Below are 23,963 nucleotides of genomic sequence, written 5' to 3'. Positions count from 1 at the left end.
ATGGCCGCAGCGCGGCAGCGGCTCCGACAAAAAAATGGCTGCTGTATGATCACTGAATAATGCGGTGGTCTGATGGCTCGAGTCCTGCCCACTCACCTTCTATGGCGGAGTCCTCGGCACAGAGGAGCAGAATAGTAAAGGGAAGAGCTCTCCATATTCACTGCGCGGCAGGCAGACGCAGACGGAGAGCATACGCGAGCCTCATTTAAACTGCCGACTCAAGGGTGAGCAGAGGAGGAGGGGAAAGCTTTGCACGCTCCAACAATACGCGACACCGTCCCGGGAGGATTCAGCGGGGCGGCACTGTGGAGTAGCTCCCACGTCGATCGCTGGTGCAAGGCGCTGATGATACGAGCTTGTCCTGCCGATCCTCTTCTGCTGCAAGCGGGATACCATCGCCCATGGTCGCCCACGTCACGAGGGCAGCCATGCCCATGACTGCCCAGGCCACAAGCTGACCCGCGGCAACACTTCAGCTCAGTGAGGGCGTTGCGCTCAAGGTGCGGTGGCCATGGAGAAGGCCGAAGGGGGCAGGGCCAGCACACCACGAGCACCCTCAAGACGGTGAATTTCGTACAAGACCGCTCTGGGCTTCCAGCAAAGGTCGTCTGATCGAAGAAGGTGGCACTGACACTGATCAGTGCGGTCTTGGCCTCCGCCCCGTGTGTTGGAGGCCGTAGCCCGGGGATCTGGCGAGCATGTCAACCCGCCTGTTCTCTCGACAGGCATGGACCCTAGTTGCAGGACGCCAGGCACTGTAAGGTGCCCCACCGCGGCGACACAGAACACACACACACACACTGTATCGCCGATCTTGAAAAGGAGTCGCGCGGAAAAAGCGCACCTCGCCGAGGCCGTCGTTCTGCGCACGCGGTGGCCCGCGGGAGTGGGGAGGAGGGACGCACAGCTGACGGCACCGGAGTGCGGGCGGTGAGCAAGCGAGCACTCTTCCTTCCAGCATATGGTGAGGGCTACACCATAATCGGCCGGCCACGGCGTTTCGGTATCCTCTTACGCCCCCCCACTCCACCCCTTTCTAGGATGGAGGGGTAGTGCGGTTAAGCGGGGCCGTCGGGCGCGAAGCAGACGCCACACTAACCCCGACACTGAAGCGCCCACAGGCGGTAGACAGCTCAGGTCACAAGCACCTGCACTGCTTCAACAACAACAGCGATGCCCCGCAGGGGAGAGTATCCCTCGGCGCGTGGGTGACGGTGCAGCATCCCTCTGCTCCTGTGTATTTGGAGGCAGAGGCTCCGCTACCCTCTTCCGCTCGCAGCCTTGGGCGCCGGGTGTCGCTGTTATCTGCTCCATCTAGCGGCTCGGTGGGCTCCACTCCCGCTGGCTGGTGTACAGGTGGCCGCAGTGCTACAGCTCCTTCTGGCTGTGATGAGGACCTTCGCGGCTTTCGGCCACCTTTCACTTTCCGGCGGCAGCCATGAAGTGGATCCGTTCGGCCACTGCAGGAGCCACAAGGTGTGGTGCTTGAGCGAGGGAGCCGGCATCGCTCGCAGCTCGCACAACCGCCGTCAGTGGACATCCCTCGTCATTTTGGGCACCGTCGCCCAGCTTCTCCGGTCAACCCGCTTTAGCGCGTGCCGTGTCGTCGTACTCGCGCGGGACTGGTGGCTGCTGATGTTCGGGTCGTTGGCCTCGTAGGCGGAGCCCTCATCTCAGTGACTCTTCGAAACCACTTGACGACAGCGATGAGCTGGGACGTCGGAGGCCTATCCACCAGTTGGGTAGGGATGCCAGCCCCCTTCTGCTGAAGGCGTTTCACTAGGGCAGAGAGGGCAGAAGCAGTTGTCCCAAGGGGGGGCCAAAGCTGTAGTATTGCTGGCAGATCACACCTTCAGCTTCGGCAGCCACACGTCGCGGGCGCCGGGGCCCTCTGGGTAGAGGCTAACGAATCCTTCCGTGGGTGGGCTCTCTCCCCCGCACGCACAAAGCCTCCTTGGGATCTATTGATCGTCAGCGCGACGCCGCGAGGCAGCCCACCCCACGCCCCACACACTCCCCCAACCCCCTATCCCAAAAGAAAAGGCTCCCTCACGCAAAGCAGCAGCGCCAGCACCATTCGCAGCCTCTCTCCTCTTCACAGGGCTTTCGCTTCGCCTGCGGCTGCCAACGGTCTGCAGCCGCTTTGAGTCATTCAGCGATGAGTCTGTCCAGCGGGCGCCGGCGGTCGCGCGCAGTGCTCTCAAAGAGGCTTGTGGCAGTGACTTTAACCGCAGCCGCCGCTGTGTACCCCCACCTCAGTGATAGGAGTCAAAGGAAAGCTAGGGGAGCGCTTCAGGGCCCACAACGGCGTGCGAGACGGGAAAGCGGGCACTCTCTTGGCAGTTGGGAGGCTCTGAAGAAGCTTCAACGAACCACTCACGCTGCCCGCGGTTCACAGCGTCAGAAGCGCGCCCGCCAGCAGACGCATATCCTCACTCCAACGATCTCATGCTTCGAGTCTACGAAGAGCGCCGCATCCCCTCCCCAACAGGACAGCTACAGGGGAGGGGTCGGTTGGCGGATGCTCCTAGAGTTCCCTTGGACGGTAAACACCGCCGAGCGCCCTCTCCTTCGCCGCGCGCCAATCCGCGAGCGGGGTTCCTGGGCGAATCCCTTGCCGCTACTTCCCTTTGAAAGAGATGATGAGGCCCGCTGCCATCGAGTCACAAGTACGCTTGCATGAAGAGCTCTAACGCCTTTGCTTTCTCCACACTCAGGTAACTCCATAAGCCCCCACCCTCCCGGCAGGGTACCTTTAGAGTACTACAGCGCAGCTGCGCTACTTATTCACGGCCGCCAGCATTCCGAGAGCATCGCCACTGAAAGCGGAAGCAGTCATTTTCGATGTCTCCAGTCTTGTGTATAAGCCTCCATGCGCGTAAACAACGGGAGACCCCGCGAGGTGGAGGACAACAGCGCGATCGTCAAAGAGAAAGGACAGAGTCCATGCGTCGTCAGGACGGTCCCTTCCACGTCCACCGCGTCAACTCGTTTAGAATGTGCTCAGGAGAAGCGTCAGGGTGAATCTTATGCGAAAAAGACATGAGGAAAGTTGAAAAACGGAAGAATTGGCGTCGTACACACATACGCAAAGGAAAAAGAAAGATAAACACACAGTGCGTGCGAGAAGAACCACTGTGCAGACGTGCATCCCTCCTAGAAAGCGCACAAGGATCCTCTGCATAAAGTTCTCGGGAGGGGAAGGAGGCAGTCATCACACAGCACAAGCTCCAGCGATTACCCCCACCACCACCCCACCCCAAAGGTCCACTTTCAGTCAGTAGCTGGGCGAAAGCGATGCTCAGCTACCCAATCTTATGACTACCCCGTAGCGCCACTTGACGACATCTTCGTACAATTTTTTTCTTCCCAGGATGGTCAATCCTCTACAAAACATAAGTTTGGTCTATCCCCAGCCTTGTCGGCCACACACAGCCTCGTCACCGCAGCGTGAGAGGCAGCGGTGGGCACCTGTTACCGCCACGCGCTCACGCAGCCATCTCAGTACAGGCCTCGGCCCCGAGCTCGGCCCACCCACACGCGTCACGCTCTGCCTCGCAGCCCCGCCCCTCATGCCAGTCGCCACCTCGTGCGTCCCCCTCGGGGGGCAGCTCAGACTTCCCCCCACCCTCGACACCACCACCGCCAGCAGGAGGCGCTGAGGGCCGAGTGAGATGCGTTCGCGCCGGGCGGACACTCTCTGCTCATCACGAGAAAGCTGCAAGTGCATTCGCCGCCACAGGCCGCTCCGGCGCAACACCGTTGAGGACCGCACCACGGACACCGCCAGCGCTACACAGCCCCTCCCACACACACACACTTCGCTACGTCACAGGTGCCTCACCCTGTATTACCATGGAAAGCGGCTCGGCACGGGCAGGGGGATAAGGGGCCGCGTGGCGCCCCCCCTTCCCGAGAGGGATCGGCGTGGTGTTAGATCGTGAGGGGCTACACTGGGCTGTCACCCGGCACCAGGGGCGCAGCCATTGCGACGGAAGCGAAAGCATTGATGCGGACGCACACCCGTAGGCTGACACATACGCGTGCACCCGTTCTCATGTGCGGACGTGCACGAAGAGCGCACAAAGGTAAGAGATGCGGCAGAGCATTCCTTCAGCTTAGAAGCAAAGAATCTCTGCGAATGAATGGCGTGAAAGCAAAAAGAAATTGGGAAGCGCACACGCATTCGCTCTCCGGATCGCGCGCTTTTTGTATGTGGGTGGAGGATGGAGGAGTGGCTCGTGCCTGTTGTCGTGGCGACGACCCCCCTCGATTTCTCTCCACAAACCCCTCTCCTCCAGCGCCTGGAATAACTAGTATACATAAGCTGTGAAGGAGCCACACATGATGATAAAAAGGATACGGAGGGCGGCGTATGCAGGAGCGATGAGGCGTCGAGCATAGGTGCAAAGAACGAGGGAAGGAGGAAAGCGGAGCGGAGCGAGAGAATAACGAGCGGAGAAAAAGGGGTACACAGAGAGAGACACAAGACGCTTCTTTCTCCCTTTCCCCTGTTGTGTATTGCGTTGTGTGTGTGTGTGGTACGGAGGAGGAAGGAGGAAAAGCGGGGGAGGGGGTGAGCGAGGGCGTGGCTAATAGCGCACCTGTGCGCGAGAAATTTCCAAGAGTCAACGGACTAAGAGCATAAACAAAACAAAAAAAAACGGTGGAGAGGAGAAAGAGGACAGAGAACGTGACGGGCAAAGGAGAAGGCGAAGATGAAGGGAACGAAAAAAAGAAAGAAAAAGAAGGCGGGAAGTGCGGAGAAGTCAAAACGTTGATGCGCTACAGCATTCGAAAGAGCAGACAAGGCGGGTAAACGGTGTAACACGGGAGGAAGGGAAACATGTATGCGTCACAGTGGCACCGTGACATTGCTGGAGGAGAGAGGCGATGGCAAGGGTGAGAGAAGAGAGAAGGGGAGGGGAGGGGAAAAGAGAGAGAGAGAGAGAAGGCCGATATGGACGGCGCAAGCAAGAAACACGCAAAGAAGAAGCAAAACATCACCGGGGCGACAGAAACACGTTGAAGCTTGTGAAGGAGTACTCGAGGTATACAGTCGCTCTTCCTCCAGCTAACATCCTGTGGCATGGAGCAGGAGCATACACGAGGGAAAGCGTAAAGCAGAACGAAAGAAGGAAGCACATGCCCGCAAGGCATCCTTAACTCACCCGTCCAAAGTGGATATAACAAGACACACACACACGCACCCGCACACGCTATGATTGCCACATGAATGTACTGATACTTTACCACAACGAGCACATCCTCCTGCGTCTCTCTTGCATGCTGGGCTGTAACGAAAGCACTTCTGCCCTTCCCAAGCCTTCTTCCCTTCTATTTCTTCGTGCTCCTTCACCCTGGCTCCTCTACGCTGGTCACGCCCCTTTGCGAAGACCATGGGCGCGGCACTTGGAGGGCACGGCATGCGGCACCTCCTCGTAGGAACTCAAGACGGGAGCTGCTAGTTTGGTACCACAGAGGCGCTGCTGCGACGGCTCCACGGAATAGCGGCTCCTGAAAAAGCCCGGCGGCTGTGCCACTGAGGTGACCTTGCTTGAGAGCACGGCAGGAAAATTGTCAGCCGCCCGGGTAGAATTCGCGGCCGTTGATGTGCTGGAGTGCCCACTTGATGTACTCGCTCCCGTGCCGGTGCAGGCGCTATAGAGAGCCGAGTCTCGGAGCGGAGTCATCGTGGAGCGTGACTTGGGCGCCAACGTCACTTGATAGGAGGTGAAATCGTCACTGAGAGTGGCGCCGCTCTGACTTCGCTTAGGTCGAAAGCATCCCATGAGCCGGCCTGTGTTGCCGTTAGCGCCACTTTTTTGCCGGTCGTCCTCTTCACTGAACACTGAGGATGCCGCACTATCGTGTATCATCGTATGCGCTATCGTCGATGGCGCCTGTATTTGGGGGCATATCGCTGCCGCGGCAGCCCCGCTCCCCCTTGCCTGGTTGTACTCGCTTGAAGTTTTCAAGCTGCTCGTCAGGACGCCTTTGCTGCTGCCGGGCCCCTTGCCAGCACACTCCTCATCGTGCCCCCGCCGCGGAGAAAAGGAGTCTCGCGAGGAGGCGCTCGATGACGACAAGCTATAGGCGACAGACTGCACATCCGAGGTGCTTTTCAGGTTCACTATAGAGAGAATGGCGTCCAAGGACTGCAAGGGGCAGTCAGGGTTGCAGTTGGTCACGGTCCCATTCGCGTGCGTCCGGCCTTCATTGTCGCCGCCGCCCGGCCGCAACACCGAAAGAGTCCCTTGCGTCGGTGAACGGGACTTCCTGGGAATTGGATGACGAGAGTTGCCGCCTAAGGAGCCGACCTCGCTGACTTGATGGAACTTGGCCGCCGTGGTGAGGACGGGCACCTGCGGTGAATTCATCATCTCGCCACTACAGTTGGTCGCGCTGTTGCTCTGGCTGGCATTGGCGCGCACTCGCATGTAGGCCGGGGAGCCGACGCACACAGCCCTGCCACGAGGGGAAACACGGCTGAGCCGAATGAAGTTCTGGCCTCGTAGCCTCCCCCTAATTGCCTCGACAAAGCGGTGCACTATGGCGCGCGTGTGTAGGGAGATGACGGTTCTCTGCCGCATGACCTCAACCCTCACCGTTCGCGTTGCGTCCCGCAACTCCTGCTCTGATACGCTCAAGTCCCACGAGAAACCGCGAGCAGCGCATTCCGGCTCTGCCGGGAGCGCGGAAACGGGCGTCAAGGTAGGAACCGCGCGAGCAGAGGGTAACGCGGGGTTCGCGCTGCTCGCCATTGAGCCGCCCGCGAGCGGTGGCTTGGGATCCGCCGCAGGCGCCGCAGCCCGAGATGACTTCGCGAAGCCAGTAGCACGAGGCGCTGTGGAGGAAAGGGGCCCGTCACCCTCCAGAGCAGTCGCGAAGCGACTCTGCAGCGACGCCTCGTGTAGCGCGCTCTGTCGCATGGAATCCTGAAAGCTCTCCTGGTCCAGGAACGACTTGAGATGTACAAGCGACCAGCGTCTGGCGGGGTCCTTGGCCAGCAGCCCGTTCAGCACGGCCCGCCACTCCACCGCCAGTGGTGCCTCGTGCATCGTCTTTCCGCACCACGGATACGTCTGTGTAAGGATGTTCTTCCGCAACTCGGCGTACGAGTTACCGGAGAACGGCGACATGCCGACCAGCATACAGTACAGCGTGACGCCGAGAGCCCACACGTCGGTCAAATGGGGGTTCAGCCGGCTTTGATCCACAGAGCTGTCGAACAGCTCCGGTGCGGTGAAGAGAAGGGTGCCCGCACCCAAACGAGGCTTCCCGCGCGTGCCGCCACCCTTGCCGTCCTCGTCCGCCGATTCACTACTATCAGATTTGGAGGAGAGGCCACTACCGGCGCTATCGCGGCTCCCGTCACCGTTCTTCGCTGCATCCTTCGCCTCATGCCGGGTAGAGAGGATTTCGCTAACGCCAAAGTCAGTGAGGAAAACACGGTGGTTGGTGCCGAGCAAGATGTTGTCCGGCTTGATGTCATGGTGCACGACATTCCGCTTGTGCATATATCGCAGACCACTCACGAGCTGGCGTAGGTACATCGCGCAGATGTGCTGACTAAGCGGCTTGCAGAGGAAAACCGTTGGATTACTGGCGATCTCTGCGCCGGTAAGGGGTGCGGTCCCACCCGAGGCGGACTGCCGCACCGCACACCGTATCAGGGCCTTGCTGCACACCTCGCCGTTCAGCGGAATGCCAGCCTCGATCGACTCTAAGGCAGCGCTGCCGAGCTCCTGCGGCTTCAAACGGACCACTGGCCCGTTAGGAACGTACTCCATGATCAGGTACAGCATGTTCGAGTCGGGGTCGTCGATCACCTCGTAAAGAGATACGCAGTTTCGGTGCCGAACTTTCTTCATGATCGCGATCTCACGCTTCAGCGCCGCCTCCTGGTTCTTAGCGCCAAGGCCGCCGATCTTTCTCTTGAGAAGCTTCTTGTTGATTATCTTGATGGCAACCATCTGGCCACTATTCACGTCAGCCCCAAGCTTCACTTTGCCGTACGCGCCGCTCCCTAAGTCCGCGATTACCTTGTAGCAGTTAATCATGCGGTTGCCTTGCTGATCGTATGCCATAGCGAGCTGATTGGTCTCATGCACTGGCGGGCGCATAAGGCTTGCCGTGCTCACTGTCGAGATCATGCTACTGGAGCAGGCACGATTTCGCCTAACTCCAGGGCAGTGCGAAACCTCAGCGGAGCTTAGCGATACGTGGCCTCTTGCCTTTCGAACCTCCTCGAGGAGATCGACTAAGGTCAGCACCACCGCTACCACCTCCTGTTTACTTTTGCTGCAAAGCTGACGCCGAAGGGCGTCCTCGGCTTTCTCACCGCTGGTGGGAGAGAAGAAATCCTCCAGCTCGTGCATCCGCATTGCGTGTACAAAATGCTGACTAGTCTGGCGAATAATATCCATGGCCTCCTGGTACTGCGGTGTGCAGCTGCTGCTGCGACTACTCGTCTCCGATGCCGCGCTGGAGCGTTGCATACCTGCGCCAAACTTCGAAAAACCTTCACAATCGCCGACGCTCTTTCCCTGCACGTGACCGACACTGCAGACATTCTCAAGGAAGGAGTTCTGCCTGAGATCGTCGAAGAGGTCATCAATGAGGGGGTTGCGCTCATTGCTGAGCGAGCTTGAGGCGGCGGCGGGGTGCGAAATCGGAACCACACTCTTTTCGATGGTCGGCAAAGTCGCCTTTTCAAGACCACCCACTTTCCCTTGGGTGACGCTCATTCGACTGCCGATGACGAAGTGTGATCAGGGCTAGTCGCTCTTGAGAGAAAGGGAGAGAGCTGCGGGGGGATAGATGGAATCCCACCGCGGCACAACTGCTCCACTAACGCTCGCGGCTCGTGCCCTCCCCCTCCCCCCGACCTCGTCCTCTTTCAATTTCTCGCCCTCCGCTTACACTGCCTCCGGTCGTACTGCTCTCTCCCGCGTCCACGCGTGTTTGCGCGCAGGGGCTCAGCAAAGCAGTACGCGGCTCTTTCCCTTCTTTGCTTCTTCGCTTTGGCACCACTGCGTAGTGAGATGAAATGAGAGGAAGTTCAGGGTGTAAGCAAATTTCATGCAAGTCGCCGTAGCACAGCTTTTCAAGAGAGTCAAAGCTGCCCCCACGTGGCAAAGGTCGACTCGATGACACGACAACAAACGAAACGAAGGAAGCCGGAAGCCCGCAGGCTCACCACCGTAGCCTTCCAGAGAGTGCAAGCGGGTCAGTGCCTGTTTTTGCTACACTGACTCTGTTGTATGCGTGTGTGTCTGCGTGTGCTTACGCGCTTGGCGCGAGACGTACCCCTCTTTCTATGTTCGGATCCTGCGACGCTCCACAGCGGGACGAGAAGAGAATCGGGGCACGCACGCGGCGCCAAGCAAACAATGTGAGCTACAGAAAAAGGGGGGTAAGAGAAACACGAAACGGACAAGGAAAGGAGCGAAACAAGCGGAGGTGCTCACGTCGCACGAAGAGAACAGAGGTGGATGATGGATCACGCGCATACAAGGGGAAAGAACGAAAGACACAGAAGAGGAGAGCAACGAAAATTGAGCATACTAAGCAAGGAAAGAAGGAGAGGAAGAGAGTGGCAGAGGGGAGCGGGAAGACACCGAGAAGGCGGGCACAAGCACCGCATGCGAGCATTAAGAGGGCACACAGACACGAACAGGGAGAAGCCACATGCACACCAGAAGCGTTTCCGTCTCGTAGACAGGAGCAATAGGAAGGGGGAAAGAGAGGGGGAGAGAAGGGGGGAGGCTCAATCACTGTGATGGCACGCGAAGGCTCCTTTCCTTTTCTTTTTTGCTGCGATGCGCCCCTGTCACGTCCAAATATGGAGCGGAAACCAACAAGCAAGCAAAAAAAAAGAAGTGGCGGCGAAGAGGAAACACAGGAAGAAAAAAGAGAGTGAGAAAAGAGGCCAAAAACAAACATATATATATATATATATGCGCACTTCTGTTGTTCTCATACTACGAGCTCCAAGAAGATAAAACACAGGAAGAAAAGCAACCAGACGCAGGTCAGATCAGGGGGGGAGAACGCGCCACCCGCCCCCGTCGCCTTGGGAGATGATGCGCGTTGAGAGGTAGGCGCGCGGGGTGAAAAGGTGAAGTGATCTTCGGCGAAAGGGCGAGAAGGCAGCTGCACGGAACGGCAGGGCAGCAAAGGAGGAAAGGCACAGCGGGGAAGGAGAGGATTTAGGGGTGCTCTATCCGTCCTCTTAAGCACGCGGCAAGAGACAGGAGGGAAAGAATAGTTGAAGCGACAGAGAAGACAAGGAAAGGGCGACGGAGGGCAAGAGGGGAGAACACCAAAAGAAAAAAGCGAAGGGAGGCGTCAGGATGCGCAATCGACTGATACCGTTTCGCGGCCTGCTCTCAACACTGTGTGTGTGTGTGTGAATGTCGGAGTATTTGCTTGTGTGCAAAGGTGGACAAGACCCTGTCTCTTCAGCAGCGTCGAAGGACCTCGCAAGTGTATCGGTGCTTCTCCGTCGACGGAGGAAAACGAAGAGCGCTCTGCAACCTCTTCGCTCCTCGTCGGAGAAAGCACGCGGAGGCAAAAGTAAGAGAGAGAGTAGAACGACGGCTGTAAGGGGGGGCACTGTCGTTATCGTGGTCGTCGCCGGCGAAGCGGTTCGAGACGCGCTTGCCGCGCGGAGGGAAGAATTGAAGAGGCGAGGCGCGGAAGAAATTGAAACTATGTTGCTGCGATTTACTGATCCAGTAGAGCCAGCCTCAAGAAATATACATAGGATGTGTGTTCCTCAGCCTACCGCACAAGCCCGGTGTTGGGTCAAGGAGGAGACGGGGAAGCGAACGAGGAAGGAGGGAAGAGGGCAGGTGGAAGAAAAAAAGAGAAGGCAGAGGAAAAGGCGGTGGGCAGAGAAGCGTTCATTGAGAAAGAGACTCATAAACTGTCGTTGCAGTAGCACATGAGAGAGAGAGGAACCTCATCGATTCGGTGCACGCTCGTGGGCGGGGAAGAGGCGCTTTAGGTAGAGAGCGCGCTCGATGCTCGCAACGACGGTGAGCGCAACCTTCGTGGATACGCGCGCGGACGCGTAAACAACTGCACTACCTACCTCACCGAGCCCGCTTCGCTTCGCTCGAGCAGATCCATGTCCAGAAAGGTTGGGAAGCGCAATGATAGCATGGACAACTGCTCGCACAAGAAATCTCGGTGCGCGAGGAGGGAAGGAGGTAGCACAATTGGGGCAGCTGTGAGCACAACGCTAAGATGCACGGACTGCGGGAGCCGCACAAGATGGTGCAGCATAATGCGTCACACAGGACCAGCAACAAGACTATGCAGCACACAGTGGAGTAGGCTACTTTTCACCCAAGCACAGCCGTAAGACGGCAACACAGACGAGCTTGGGCATGGGCATGATGGCCGTCCGTCACATCCAGAGAGCTGGGGCCGCCTGCATGTCCACCATCTCCTTGAAACGGCACGCCACCACCCATTCTGTCGTCCTAGAAGGAGCGCCCCCGCTCATCCGCATTCGGCTCCGTCGCCCCTCGTGCCCTGGTATCTGCACTCTCTTCCCCTTCATTCGGCGTCGCCTGATCCCACGCAGGGTCCACGCAGATGCGGTAGGCGGCACTCAGCTTCCCGGCCAAGAACATATGCTCCTCCTTGACGGCGAGGGCAAACATTCGTTCAAAGTTTTGCTGCGCGACCGTACGCGCCTTCCCGGGAACGAGTGGGAGCGACGCTTTCGGCATCGAGTTCGCCTCCGCTTGCTGAGTGCTGGTGCACAGATCCGGGAAGTCGCAATCAAGGCCAAGCACTTGCACCGCCTCGATCGCGGACATCGCGCACGAGGACCTCGTCGCGGTCGAGCACTGCGTTCCCCCAACCGCACCACGTGCCCGCTCTTCCTGACGCAGTTTCCGGCTCTCTCGCTGGTAGGCAACCACAAACACTTGCAGCACTGCGGCACCGCTGGCAATCAAAAATCGGGCCAGCTGCGGAGGTATTCGGCTGATGGCTGTGGGGCGGAACAGCGCTGGCGACCACACCCCGGCGCCGACGCAGACCAGACGCTCAGGCGAGCGTGCGCTAGGCGCCCTCCTTCTTGCCGCCACGGCAGCATTAGCATACGAGGCGTTGGCGGTGGTGCGCCGTCGAGATGTCAGCGTCGCATTCGCCGCAGTTGAGCACGACGCGACAGTACCCCCCTTCGTGCCCGTTAGCGACGCGACTGCTGCCCTGCGCATCTTCAGGCGCCACACTGACAAGGTGGACGAGACGCTTCAGGGCCGACAGAAGAGAAGGTCCAAACCGTTTCTTTTTAACGTGCCGTTCTGACACGGCGGCCAGCCCAGGAACAGCGGCGATTGAAATGTGTGCTGTGAAGAGGCGAGAGGGTGTAGATCGAGAGGCGGTACTAGAGGGCAAAAAAGCTGACCGGAGAGGGCGCCAAAACCGCGCAAGGCCCTCTTCTTCCCTATGCACTCTTTCGGGTGTTATTTCCTGCCGACCTGACACGCCGCGTCAGGAGGGGAGGGGGGTATGCTCCACGCCGAAGGGCAAAATCGCACTCGCGCGCACTCCAGAGTCCGCGGAGCAGTACAGCAGAGAGAGACGAGGGGGCGTTATGAGAGGTTGGCGGCAACCCCAATAACGAAAGGGCGAAGGTGAAGGTTTTAGATGAGATCCAGGTGGCGAAGCGCTCACACATGCCCTGGTGGGACGACCGCACAGACGCACAGACAAGACGCTCTGGAAAAAACTGCCGTAGAGGTCGTCGACCACGTCGGCTTTCCTTGCCGCAGAGGAGGTGCACTTCGTGATTCATTCTACCCTCAGGCTGCAGCCCGCTTAGCTCGCACACACATGGCGCAATGGGGAAGGAGGAGGCGTGAGATGTCAGTGAGACGCGGGCTGCAATGACGTCCTTTTCGCCGGCGCTCCACCCCCGTAGGGAATTTGAAGGGCCCCTTTTTACCGCTCGTGTGGAACAGGACGACCTCACCGAGGCGGGCCTCGTTTCGAGCTGCCTGTATTCCATCGCTGCGCTACGGCCATCGTTGGGTTGCTTTCTTGACGACCAGTGAGAGAGCATCGCTCTGTGCGTACAAAAGCACACGGAGGCGCGGCGCTTGCAAAGGTAAAGGGGCATAAAGCGAGAGAGAGAAGGCAGCAGCGTACCTCTCACGGATGCGCATCCGTTTCGCATTTACTGTTGCCACGTGAGTGCATGATGGGCGGCTATACGCAGGCAAGCATAGCTCTTGTCGCGGGCATCCACACAGTCGTCGTTCCATCGCACAAGCCGCCCGTTGTGGCTGCTGCCTGCCCGCCCGCCCCCCATCCCATCTTTCCGTTACTGCTGCAGCTCCCTCAGAACCCTAAGCGAGCTCCGCCGCCAGCGCGTTCCTCCGCTGCCGCTGCACCTCTTGCCACTCAGCGAACTCCTTGTCTGTCATGCGCATCAGCGGCGCGAGGGCCGACTTCTTCATGCGCAGCGGGTCGTAGTTCGCGCTTGCCAAGGATCGGTGTGCCTCAGCGTAGTAGCTGCGAATGTTATCGACCAGTTGCTCGGTGCGCTTGAACAGAGCCGTCGAGGCGTTGCTCTTTGCCAGAGCGACATCACGGATGCGGAGGTAGCGCCGCTCGGCGCGAACCACGCGATGCACTAGAAGACGGTACCATTCGTGGAGAAACGGCAGGCTGCGGCGCTGACTCAGTGGCACCACACGTAGGAATTGAATCAGCTGCACCTCCCAGTGCCCCAGCTCATCCATGGCATCGAGGAACTCACCATAAACGTCGTAGCCGGGCCGTGGGCTGTAGATGCGCTCCTCCCACTCCTTCAGACCACGGCCGCCCGTCCTCTCCATGTCCAGAGCCACCTGGTGGCGGGTCCATACCGGATTGTCAGGTGTCACAGCTCGCTCCGGCCACGGATCAGGTGGCAAGAGCGCGTAAGTGTTCATGAAGTTCTTGGTGCGCACCCGCGCAGGAGCGGCCGGCCGAGCCGCACCACAAGAAGCGGAGTCCGTTGGAGCAGACCCAGCTGCATCATCCTCGCAATCTTTGAAGAGCGGCAGCAGGCGGTGCAGGTGGAAGTCCGGCGGAAAGGGAATAAACTTCGCTGCGTTTTCCCCTGCACTTGGTGGCTTGCGGCCGTACTCCGCCTCGTACATCCGCTCCCGCGTGCGCTTGTAAACAAAGTCGGCAGTTGGCTTCTCACCCATGTCGCGCAGAAGCAACGCGTCGTGGAGAACGTCGCCAAGGATGGCGTCCGCAGTGCGCTTGCGGCGGTTGCGGCGGCGGTTACGACTGCTCGACAAAGGGTCGACATCCTTCCCCAAGTCGGTATCTGGCACCGGAATGGCAGAGGAGTCCGCAGTAAGGTCAGCCGCCGGTGATGCGGCGCTTTCTGACGTCGGCGCGCCATAGCTGCTGGAGGCATCGGAAGCCGCAACCTCCCTCCGTCCCTTCAGCACATGCTCGACCGCCTTTAGCGGGTCGCTGTGGCCAAACGCGTCCTCATCGGAATAGCCGGGGGTTTCGACAATCTCCTCTGCGAAGCCTTCCGTCGCCTTCACAGCGCACAGCTTCGACATCGGCGCGGGGTAGCTCGAGTCCCCCCCATTCACGGAGTACAGCCCACCCTCTTCACTCGCGCTACCCTCCGCCTCACCGGTGAACGGACCATGCGAAGGATCAGAAGGAGGCGGTGGGGAAGGTCTGATACTGCTGCACAGACGCATCGTGAGACAAGGCGCCCATGAAGGGGCACTTCGACCAATACACTGTTGCCTCAGGTCAGCACTACAGCAGCCGCGGCACGCGAGTGCGCCGACGCGTCGAGTAATCCGGCGCATGCGATGCTACAGACTTTTAACGGTGTTCGGCGCTGCTCTCTTTTTTCTTAACGAGTTGAGGATGCGCCTTAGTACAGGACACTGTGGTGCAACGTCCGCGGAAGCCAAGGTGCGCGAACCATTAAGCAGCGCGGTATACTTGAAAAGGGGGGAGGGAATAGAGAGGAGCCTGGCGAGTGGGCCAAGGATGGCGAAAGTGGCATAGATGAGGTCATGACATAGGCGAGCGAAATACCACAGTGGCAGAAACACCGAGGGGCACATCGAAGTGTGTCCTGTGCTCGAGCGCAGGCGACACAATGACCTGGTGGGCAGCAGATGGGACTGGGGCGGCGCCGTTGCCGCTTAAAGAGGGAGACATCTTTGCGTGGAGGGTGGAGGTGGGGAGGGGGGGACTCTGAAGAGGCACACGAAGTAAAAATAAAGCGGCCAGAAAGAGCAGATGAATATGCTCAGCATCTGCCAGCATGCCGAACGACTGTTTTTTTCTCTCGCCTGCCAGACTTTTGCTTTAGCGTGTGGCATGACAGTGGCGTGACTCCTCCGCTCAGCCAACACCAGGTCGTTGCTTTCGCCCTCCGTACCTCGGACATCCCTGTCAATGGCTCTCTCGATGAAAGAGGCAGCGCACCTGAGCTGGGGAACCCCCTTTTTCTAACAGTAAAGGAGCAGCAGTGAAGAAGCAGCAAAGATGGGAACAAAGCGTTTCTGCTTCCTCGAGAGGACGCATACGCGTAAGCTTTCCGTATATATACATTATATATATACATGAAAGTGCATGGAAGGGGAAGAGGGGGGGCGAACGGTTTTGCTACAATGCTCCCTGTGCCTGCGCGCTGAGCCTCCACCGCTCCGCGTAAACTTCCAGGGCAACACCGATCCACACATCGAGTGACAGCTTCCCGCAACGTAGAGCGCGAAATGCCGCGAGTGCAGGCGGCGGCAATTGGTTCAGTCCGTCTTCGCCAGGGCACGGGCACACAGGGTGGCCTACCTGTGAGGAGGCGGCTGTCAGGGTGGATGCGACCTCACTACCCACCGCCGGATGATCGACGGGACATGCGAGGCCGTAGCTCAAAAGAAAGAGTGCATGCTGAAGCCAGAGGCTGGACTGCAGAAGGTCAGTGGGCAGCGCTGCCCTCTCTGCTGTGGTGGGCTGTACTTTCCGTGGCGCCTCTGTCGCGGCACTGAGGAAGGGGCAGCTGCCAAGTCGGCTTTCACTCGATTGGTAAGTGGCGGCGTTGGAGCATCGCAGAATGTGTTGCATGTAGAGGGCCATTGCCTGTGCCCCGTCCAACGCGTGAACCGCCCGACTCCATGCGTCGCGGGGATGCGTGCAAGGTGTAGGTAAAGGAAGTGCTTGTGACAGCGGCGCCAGAGGTAGAAAGGGGAAGCCGGGAGAAGCAGGGAGCAGTGCTTGGTCCGAGAGCGACAGCGTGCCGGAAGTGGCGACGCAAGGTCCGGCTCCACTCTGTTTAGTGGCAAAGTTATGCCAATCTCCGCCAGATATCCGTTCTGATGCCCTTTCTCTGGAAGAAGCCGCGCCTCCACACTTTTCCGGCGGCGGTGCGGAAGCCGCTTCTGGCTCTTCCTCCTCCGTATCGCTGGCTGGTTCCTCCTCACTGCCCGGCAACGCACCCAGTTCGTCGCGCAGGCGCAGGCGTGTCGCTGTGGCAACGTTTGCCCAAAACGCCTGCACGAGGCGCTGCGCCGTCGCTTTGGCGCATGATGAGGCGCAGAATGGGGACTGGCTCGCCGACAAATCCACATGCACAGCTGACTTTACCGTCGGTGCAAAGCAGCGCCACACGTCCTGCGCGACGGCGTCATTTGGCTGATGGTCGCTGCTCTTTGTTGCCGTGGCCTCCTGCGGACTGCAAGCAGACTGCGCACCGCCGTGGCCCTCTGCGGCAGCGGCGGCGATGTCTCCACTATAGGACTGAATAAGCGCCAGCATGCGCCGCACCACTGGCTTGCTCTCCTGAACAACGCGCACCACAGTCTCTGCTAGCCGTGCGCTCACGGAATCGCACTCCCCTGGAGGCCCTCCTTCGTCTTCAAGGCAGCCGCTGTCCTCAGGCAAGGGCACGTCGGTCGGTCCGCCCCGAAGATAGGCTCCCTGCTGCACAGTGAACGAGTACGGTGACGAGGAGGCTATTCGCGCTTCAGAATGCCCCGCTGCGCAGGCATCACGCGGTATGCAATCATCTCGCCCCCCAGGATCTCCTGACGCATCCTCGCTGCTCCCCTCATGGAGTGGGGACGCGATGGTGAAGACGTTTTGATCTTGAAGGTACTTGACGCAATGCTCGAAGAGAAACGCAGCCAACGGGTTTGCGGCGCTGAGTCGATGACGCACTTCGTCGTACGCATGGGCAATCTCGTCCGCCGTCTTTTGGTATGCCAGCCGCGCCACTTCGGCGCAAGCAACAGCGCAACAGGACGAAGTGGAAAACGCCGAAGGAGAAGCCGCTAGGGTAGGAGCCTTCGAAGAAGCGGCGGAAAGAGTTCCGTGATCAGCTGTGGTGACGGCAGCCCTTGAGGAAGACCAGCGCAGCTCTGCCACATCGGCGAGCTCGCAGTACATCTCTGCGGCTGACAGCGAGGGCGGCAACGGTATATCTAGTGGACGCGAAGCCGAAGAAGCTTTCAGGGCGCCCTGATCCAAGTTCCCGAGCTGCAATGAGGGTCGGCGCGCAAGCAGGGCAGTCAGCAATGCCGCCTCCTTCTCCCACGCGCTTCCGCCGGACGGACGGGGGCCCGTGTCACGAGACGAAATCGCCGCACTGTCGCTCTTATCCACTCCCTCCCATACACCGAGCGCAGGAATGAGCAGCGCAGGGGACTCCAGCACGCCACGAAGCCATGTCAATTCAAACGTCACGGCGTCCACAACACCGCATACCGGCGACCCCGCCGCATACGGGGAAGAAAGCACCGTGGTGGCAGCGACGTCCGCCGCGAGGTCGCGAGCGGCGGGGCTGAGCACAGGCGTATAGCCAGCAACTTCATCGCGTACAGTCGCCGTGCACGCGTTGATGGTGGGGATACAAGGAGCAGCGGCTGCAGCGTCGGGCAGCCCAGCCGACGCTGGCCGGGTTCCAGATTCTGCCGCGGCAGAGAGAGCTGCCTGAAACTCAAGTAGTCGCTGCAGCTGCACGGACGACTCCTGCCGCGCTGCTGAAAAAAGTGGTATGGTCTCCGTGCAATGGGAGGCGAGACCGACGCCTATCACCCCACAGAGGTCTGCGCTAGCGGAGGAGTCACTGCTCTCAACCTTAAAGGTCTCGCAACCTGCTCGAGCATCAGGAATAGGTCGCAGCTGCTTTGCCTTCACGTACGCTGCATCCGCTGCCATCCTCACGCGTGACAGGAATGCCAGAAGAGACCGCGGTGACAGCTCCCGAATGCAGCGATGGTTCACATTGTTCAGGTTAGCGCCCTCGAAGAGACGCAGGCCTACGCGCACACGCGACCACGTCGGTGGAGGAGTCCACCCCAGCCGAACCCACAGGCCCCACAGCTCCTCTACAGGCCACACCCGCTCACTCCCACGATCTCCTGTGTCGGCCGTGTTGCTCCACTCAAGGCCGCCATCCTGAAAGAGGGCCTCGATGGAGCTGTGCTGCGGCGCGGTGGCTCCCGAGTTGCACGTGGCGGCAGCGCCGTAGAGTGATCCACACGACGCTGCCGATTTCGCTGCCTCTTCCTCTACCGAGTGCTGCACAAGCGCGTCCTCGGCCAGTACGCACCGCCGCAGTGTACCAAAGAAGGTGTGGTACGACCCTCCACCCTTTGCCCACTTACCCGGGAGGGAACTGGCAAATTCGCTCGTGATGTCAAAGTCAGCGGCGCAGCACCACGCAGAGAAGTAGCAGCTGAGAAGCAGGAACGCACGCTCCAATATGCGAAGCCGCACAACAGTCAGCCCCGCTGACGAAGTGCCGGCACATCCACCGTTCGAGCAGAAGGCATGCAGAAAGAGACGGTTCTCCATCGAATGTATCGTGTTCGCGCCCAGACACCAATTATCTGCCGCTTCTTGCCTCTCCATCGAGTTGTCCCGGCGCCTCTTGCGTGGACGAAGGACTGCTGTCTGAGGCATGGTCAGAGGGCCTGACTCCGATGAAGGCACGTCTACACGTCTAGAGAGGCGAAGCAGGTGGGATGGGGGATAGCGCGCGAGGCGGAAGGACTGCATATCACTGCCCTGTGAGGTGGAAAACTCCGAAAAGGCGGGTCGATGGGTGTTGGGTATAAGCAGTGGAAAATCAGAGACGCCAAGCGTCTTACTGCGCAGGAGCGTTTGGTGCGCGCCTTCCTCGCTCAGCAGAGGCATCACCCATACCTCGGATAGCGTCAGCGGGCGCGTGGTGGTGCCGGCGCTCGTGCCCAAGGGACAAGCACGTGTAGCAGCCGCAAAGCGCTGATTCAACAGGCATCTAAGCCGCTGCGACGCCTGCGCTTCTCTCTCACCAACCATGGTTTTGGCGATGCAGTGATGTACGTGGAGAGGTGCAGGCTGCTCCGTTTGGGAACGAACGCACTTAGTGCGCGCCGTGTCCGGCCTCCTTGAGGCACATTCTGTCTTCTTGGCTGCCCCCATCGCTGCAGCTTCTAAGGGCTGCGATGGTGCCCTCTTTGTGCACCGTGCCGCTGGGTAGGTCCGCGAGCTCGCCAAGTACATGCCGCCGACGTCAATGCACAGCAAGCAATGCCCTGATGTAGGGGAAACGTCTACCGCGACGCCACCACCCGCAGCGGAGACTGAAGAGCGAGTGACCTCAACATCCGCAAATGGTGCGTCGCCGATAAGGTGTGGAACAGACGCCCAGAGTACGGATAAGTGCTCTTTTTGCCCTGTGCTGGAGACACTGGCGGCGTGTCGCGGGCCAGAAAGCAGGTCGTCCACTGTGCCGGTAGAGGCCGCACCAGTGCAGGAGACGCTGGCACGCCGGCGACACGCTTGGAAGCGGCCCAGACGGCGCTGCCACTGCTGCACCTCGCCCACAGCCGCCTGATACCGCGCAGGTGAGAGATACTGCATCGAGCCCGGCGTCGCAGACATCAGCCCATCGGAGGCTGCAACAGGACAAAAAATCCACGCGTCATCGCTGCAGGCGCCTTGTGCGACACTAGATGCGCCATCTGTCGGTTCAGCAGCACCTCGGTCCTCTCTGTTGGCCTCGGCAGCAGCGTAGTTCATCACTGATGTTGCTGGCCCTGCTTCAGTGGCGACAGCTTCACGCAGTGCTGCAGCGTCGTCGGCAGCTGCAAAGATTAGCATGCACACCGGAGTCCTGCCCTGATCTGTGCATATCGATGGCGCCTCCATTTTTATTCGTCTCCGCTTGCTCTACGCCAGAGGGACAATCCGAGCGAGGAGAGAAAAGGTTCTGCTACTCCCCCTTTTTTCAACAGTGTCGAAGTGCCGGTGGGGGTGCGGGTCGGCGTAGCGCCCCAGCAACACGTGTGCGAGGCTGCAAGCCGATGTGGGGAGAGGGAGGGGGGCCATGAGCAGTCTCGCCCTAGGGGAAGGGAAATGGGATGAAGTGAGGCCCGGGCGGCGCAAGAAAGAGAGAGAGGTCAAGCAGAGGTTGGGAAGAGAGTTGGTTCGTGTAACGCACCGGAAGACAGAATGTGGCATCGAGCAGGGTAGTTTGTTCTCTTCGCAAGAGCTCGCCTGGTGCGGAGGAACGCAGGGCTCTTTCAAAGAGTCTGGCCGACGAATGGAAGACGTCCTCCTGAGGCCTTCGTATTGTCCTCCTCCTACTGTGGCTCTGCCTCGCTGTCGCTCGCCACCGTTTATCTTTGTGCCGCACCAAACGTGTGAAAACTCACCGCGCGGGGAAGGGGAAAAGAGCAAAAGCGAAGGCGCGCACCCCTTCCCACCCCCACCCCCGTTTGCCTCTCAACAATAGCCGCCATCCCCCGCCCTCTCCCTCAGGTCCCCTCCTCCACGGTCGCCCCACCCCACCCCCCTCCCCACCCAGTTGGGCGGTGAGGTGAAGGGAGCGGGCTCATGCGCACGCGTCAGTTTAGCGTTCGAGCAATTCGGCACGCAGCTCGAGAGACCGGAAAAACAGTCCCGCGTGCGAACGTGGTCGCACAAGGGGGACATGGAAGGGGCGAGGAGCCTTGCGAATCGTCTGCATGGCGTGCCACCAGCGTCGCCAACTGTCAGGCCTCCTCATGCCAAGCCAGAGGAATCTCAGAAGTGCGCCAGCCGCCGGTCAAAAAAAGGGTTTGAAACGCCTCATACGCCATCTCCACCTTGTGCTGGCCGTCGGCAGAAGCGGCGTACGAATCCACGATGTCACAGTGCCGTTGCCCATCTGCATGTCGCTATCCAGCTTGTGGACCATCCAGCGCGAGAGGTGCGGCAGCGTCACCTTGCCGAACCCTTCGCGCATGTACGCTGGGATGTGATCGGTGCCGCGTTCTCGATACTTGAAGTAGCCCCACGTATCCCACGCGTGTCCCTCGCAGTAGCTGTCCGGCACCCCAAAGTACACGTACTCGCGCACCGAGCCCTGCTGCCGGATTTGCGCTGTTGGGTCGTTGTTCATGATCATGTCTGAGAAAAGCACGATGCTGGGCTCATACTTCTCGAGTGCAGCCTGATTCTTCATCTTGACGATCGGGTTCGGCTTGAAGTCGGCCTGCTTGCTCTGCGGAATAACCAGCAGATAGGGGTTCATGTTAGGGTTCTCGTGTGTGTGGATGACCGGGACTGGCAGTCTCTTGGTCGCGTTAAGCAGCGCACCGAACTTGCCCGTGCGCGCTCCGAGGAACAGGATGGGCGCGTGTTTGGCCTTTTCCTCCGTTATCAATGCGTGTCTCTCCGCCAGATAGTCGGCCACGCCGTCGACAAGCTCGCGCGTGTACACGATCGACTGTGCAGTGACCATGCACAGATACGCGAGGGCGTTGAAAGGCTGGAAGTAATTCCAGAACAGGCAGTACCACTCCTCAAACGTCAGCGGTGTCTCCTTCTCCACGTTGCAGCGATCCAGCGGAAGCCGTGAGATGTCCTCGAGAGAGGAGAACATACCCTGCCGCCACCACAGTGGCCTTCGCATACCGAGCGCCTTGAGTAGTGTGTCGTACGTGGGCGTGTAGCGCGGGTAGAAGCAGCGCTCCATCTCAGCATAGTCGACGTCTTTCGCTTTCAGAAAATTGTTTCCAAGGAACTCAGCGTACAGCATCGCGATCGCCTGCAAGTGGCCATCCTTGTCACGCTTCTCTGCCACTTGGAGACGCTCGCGCAGGTTGTCAAAGCGGCTGGCCTCGAACTTGGGGTTGAGGCTGCCAGTAAGTTGAGTGAACTTGGTTTCAGCAGTTTTGCTGTGAAACCTATTCACCGGAGGCACCTCGAACGTGTAGCCGTTGAGTGTGCCGATCTTCTTGTAAATATTGCTCGCGTCCTCGGAGGTGTACTGGATGCCGAGCATGGTTGGTGCGCCGAACGTGCTCTTGGAAGCTCGGGCTGAGCCATCCCGCTCCTGCTGCGGTGGCTCCCGTTGTCGGCATCGACTGTTGCTGCTACCCACAGCATCACTACTTCTTCTCACCTCCGGCGCCTCCCCGGACTTACCAGCATGACGGCTCGTGTCGCTTGTTGCACACATGCTGCAGATTTTGTTTTGCCCAGGGCTTTGCAAGTGTGTGGGTGTGGATGTTAGCGGGCGTGTGCACCGACGGATATGCCCCGAGCGCACACACCTTTTTTTTTCTTAACCGAGCAGTTCACCATGTGTCAGCACACTAGGCTGTCCCGCCGTCGCATGTGGCGCTTGTTTCTACATGTGTGCGCGCGTGTGAGGAGGAATAGGAGAAAAAGGGGGAGAGGTGCGTAACGTCACCAACGAGCGGGTCACTCCCAGCTTGAGCACTGGCGGCACGCGAAAAGGATGGCGCACGCACGGCGGCGCGTACGCTTAGGGCATGGATCCAGAGGCAGTCACACGCAGTCGGTGACTACCACGACTGGTGAATCAGACCGCCTATGACAAATGCAGGCACGGAATTCACAGAATGGAGTGGAAAGATGAGCAGTGCACCAAGCACCCTCCTGCAGTGCATGCGTGGGCATCTATCGCGCCCATTGGCCCCCTCCCCTCACACCTGACTTCGCGGTAGTACCGTGGTAGAGACTCGCAGGAAGGCGGAAGGCTTATCGTAGACGGCATCACCACGACACATGCGGTGGGCCTCCCTCCTTCATTTTCGCGCCCCCTAATCTCTGCGCCACCTGCAGGATCACGTGTCAGCGAGGCAGTGAGCACTGCCGCGGCAACTGTACTGTCTCTCTTTCTCTGCGCCGGTGTGCACTTCAGTTGCTTCAGGTTAAGATCCTCTGCAAGAATTCGTGTTGTAATTAGATGGTGGTGATGAACGTCCAGAGCCAAGAGAGAGGAAGAAAAGAGAAGGGGCCTCAGCTGCCCCTACTCGGCACCTTGCCGTGCGTTATCCAGCCCCTCTCTCGCTGCTTCCGCTCCACCCCCCCACACACACACACACCACCACCACCACAAACGCTCACCACCAGACACACACACCAAGACACACGAAAAAAGGGGGGCGAATGGCGCATGGCCTGGTCATGATTGGAAAGGGGACATACACGTAGCAACAACATTTACCGGGAAAGTGGTGCCAGTCGGAGGGGAACTTGAAGAGAGAGAGCGAGGGAAAACGCACCATGACCAACGAAGCTGTCGGTAAGCCTCCGCCTGAGTGACTTTCTTTTTTTTGTCATAGGTGCCTGTGTGAAGGTTTCTGTAGGCTTCTTGTTCCCTTTTTTCCCCGCTCTCCTTTGTGATCCGTGGCCTCCTTTTCGATGACTCGATGTCCCTCACCGACAGGTGTGACGGAAACGGGGAAGAGGGGGGTGGGGGGCAAATGAGAAAAGGGGGGGCCGAGATACACATATCGAGCAAAAAGGAGGAGAGGAGAGGGAGGCAACATTCCCTCGCCCAACCCATCGGATGGATAGCACCACACAATGAGCGGAGAAGCGCAGCATCAGCATTTATCCGACACGGAAAGGCTCAGCGAAATGGAAACAAAGAACAGAAGAAGAAAAAGGAAACGCTTCCCAAA

General features: G+C 59.3%; 5 protein-coding genes across 5 annotated transcripts; all 5 read right to left on the bottom strand.

The window, feature by feature from the left end:
- Positions 1 to 5,378: 5,378 nt before the first annotated feature.
- LSCM1_00989 (uncharacterized protein) lies at positions 5,379 to 8,750 on the bottom strand (the record flags this gene model as incomplete). Its single annotated transcript, XM_067318615.1, has 1 exon — positions 5,379 to 8,750. The coding sequence occupies one exon, from the start codon at positions 8,748 to 8,750 to the stop codon at positions 5,379 to 5,381; it is 3,372 nt and encodes a 1,123-aa protein (XP_067174720.1).
- A 2,745-nt stretch (positions 8,751 to 11,495) lies between these two features.
- Positions 11,496 to 12,242, bottom strand: LSCM1_00988 (uncharacterized protein; the record flags this gene model as incomplete). Its single annotated transcript, XM_067318614.1, has 1 exon — positions 11,496 to 12,242. The coding sequence occupies one exon, from the start codon at positions 12,240 to 12,242 to the stop codon at positions 11,496 to 11,498; it is 747 nt and encodes a 248-aa protein (XP_067174719.1).
- Positions 12,243 to 13,376: 1,134 nt separating this feature from the next.
- Positions 13,377 to 14,858, bottom strand: LSCM1_00987 (uncharacterized protein; the record flags this gene model as incomplete). The annotated part of the gene is made up of 1 exon (XM_067318613.1): positions 13,377 to 14,858. The coding sequence occupies one exon, from the start codon at positions 14,856 to 14,858 to the stop codon at positions 13,377 to 13,379; it is 1,482 nt and encodes a 493-aa protein (XP_067174718.1).
- An 811-nt stretch (positions 14,859 to 15,669) lies between these two features.
- Positions 15,670 to 20,145, bottom strand: LSCM1_00986 (uncharacterized protein; the record flags this gene model as incomplete). The annotated part of the gene is made up of 1 exon (XM_067318612.1): positions 15,670 to 20,145. One exon carries the CDS (start codon positions 20,143 to 20,145, stop codon positions 15,670 to 15,672), a length of 4,476 nt encoding a protein of 1,491 aa, XP_067174717.1.
- A 946-nt stretch (positions 20,146 to 21,091) lies between these two features.
- On the bottom strand, positions 21,092 to 22,489 carry LSCM1_00985 (uncharacterized protein; the record flags this gene model as incomplete). Its single annotated transcript, XM_067318611.1, has 1 exon — positions 21,092 to 22,489. The coding sequence occupies one exon, from the start codon at positions 22,487 to 22,489 to the stop codon at positions 21,092 to 21,094; it is 1,398 nt and encodes a 465-aa protein (XP_067174716.1).
- Positions 22,490 to 23,963: the final 1,474 nt, after the last annotated feature.

The sequence above is a fragment of the Leishmania martiniquensis genome, chromosome 35, assembly GCF_017916325.1.
Source record: "Leishmania martiniquensis isolate LSCM1 chromosome 35, whole genome shotgun sequence".
Lineage (NCBI taxonomy): Eukaryota > Euglenozoa > Kinetoplastea > Trypanosomatida > Trypanosomatidae > Leishmania > Leishmania martiniquensis.
This window is presented reverse-complemented; position numbering and strand designations above follow the sequence as displayed.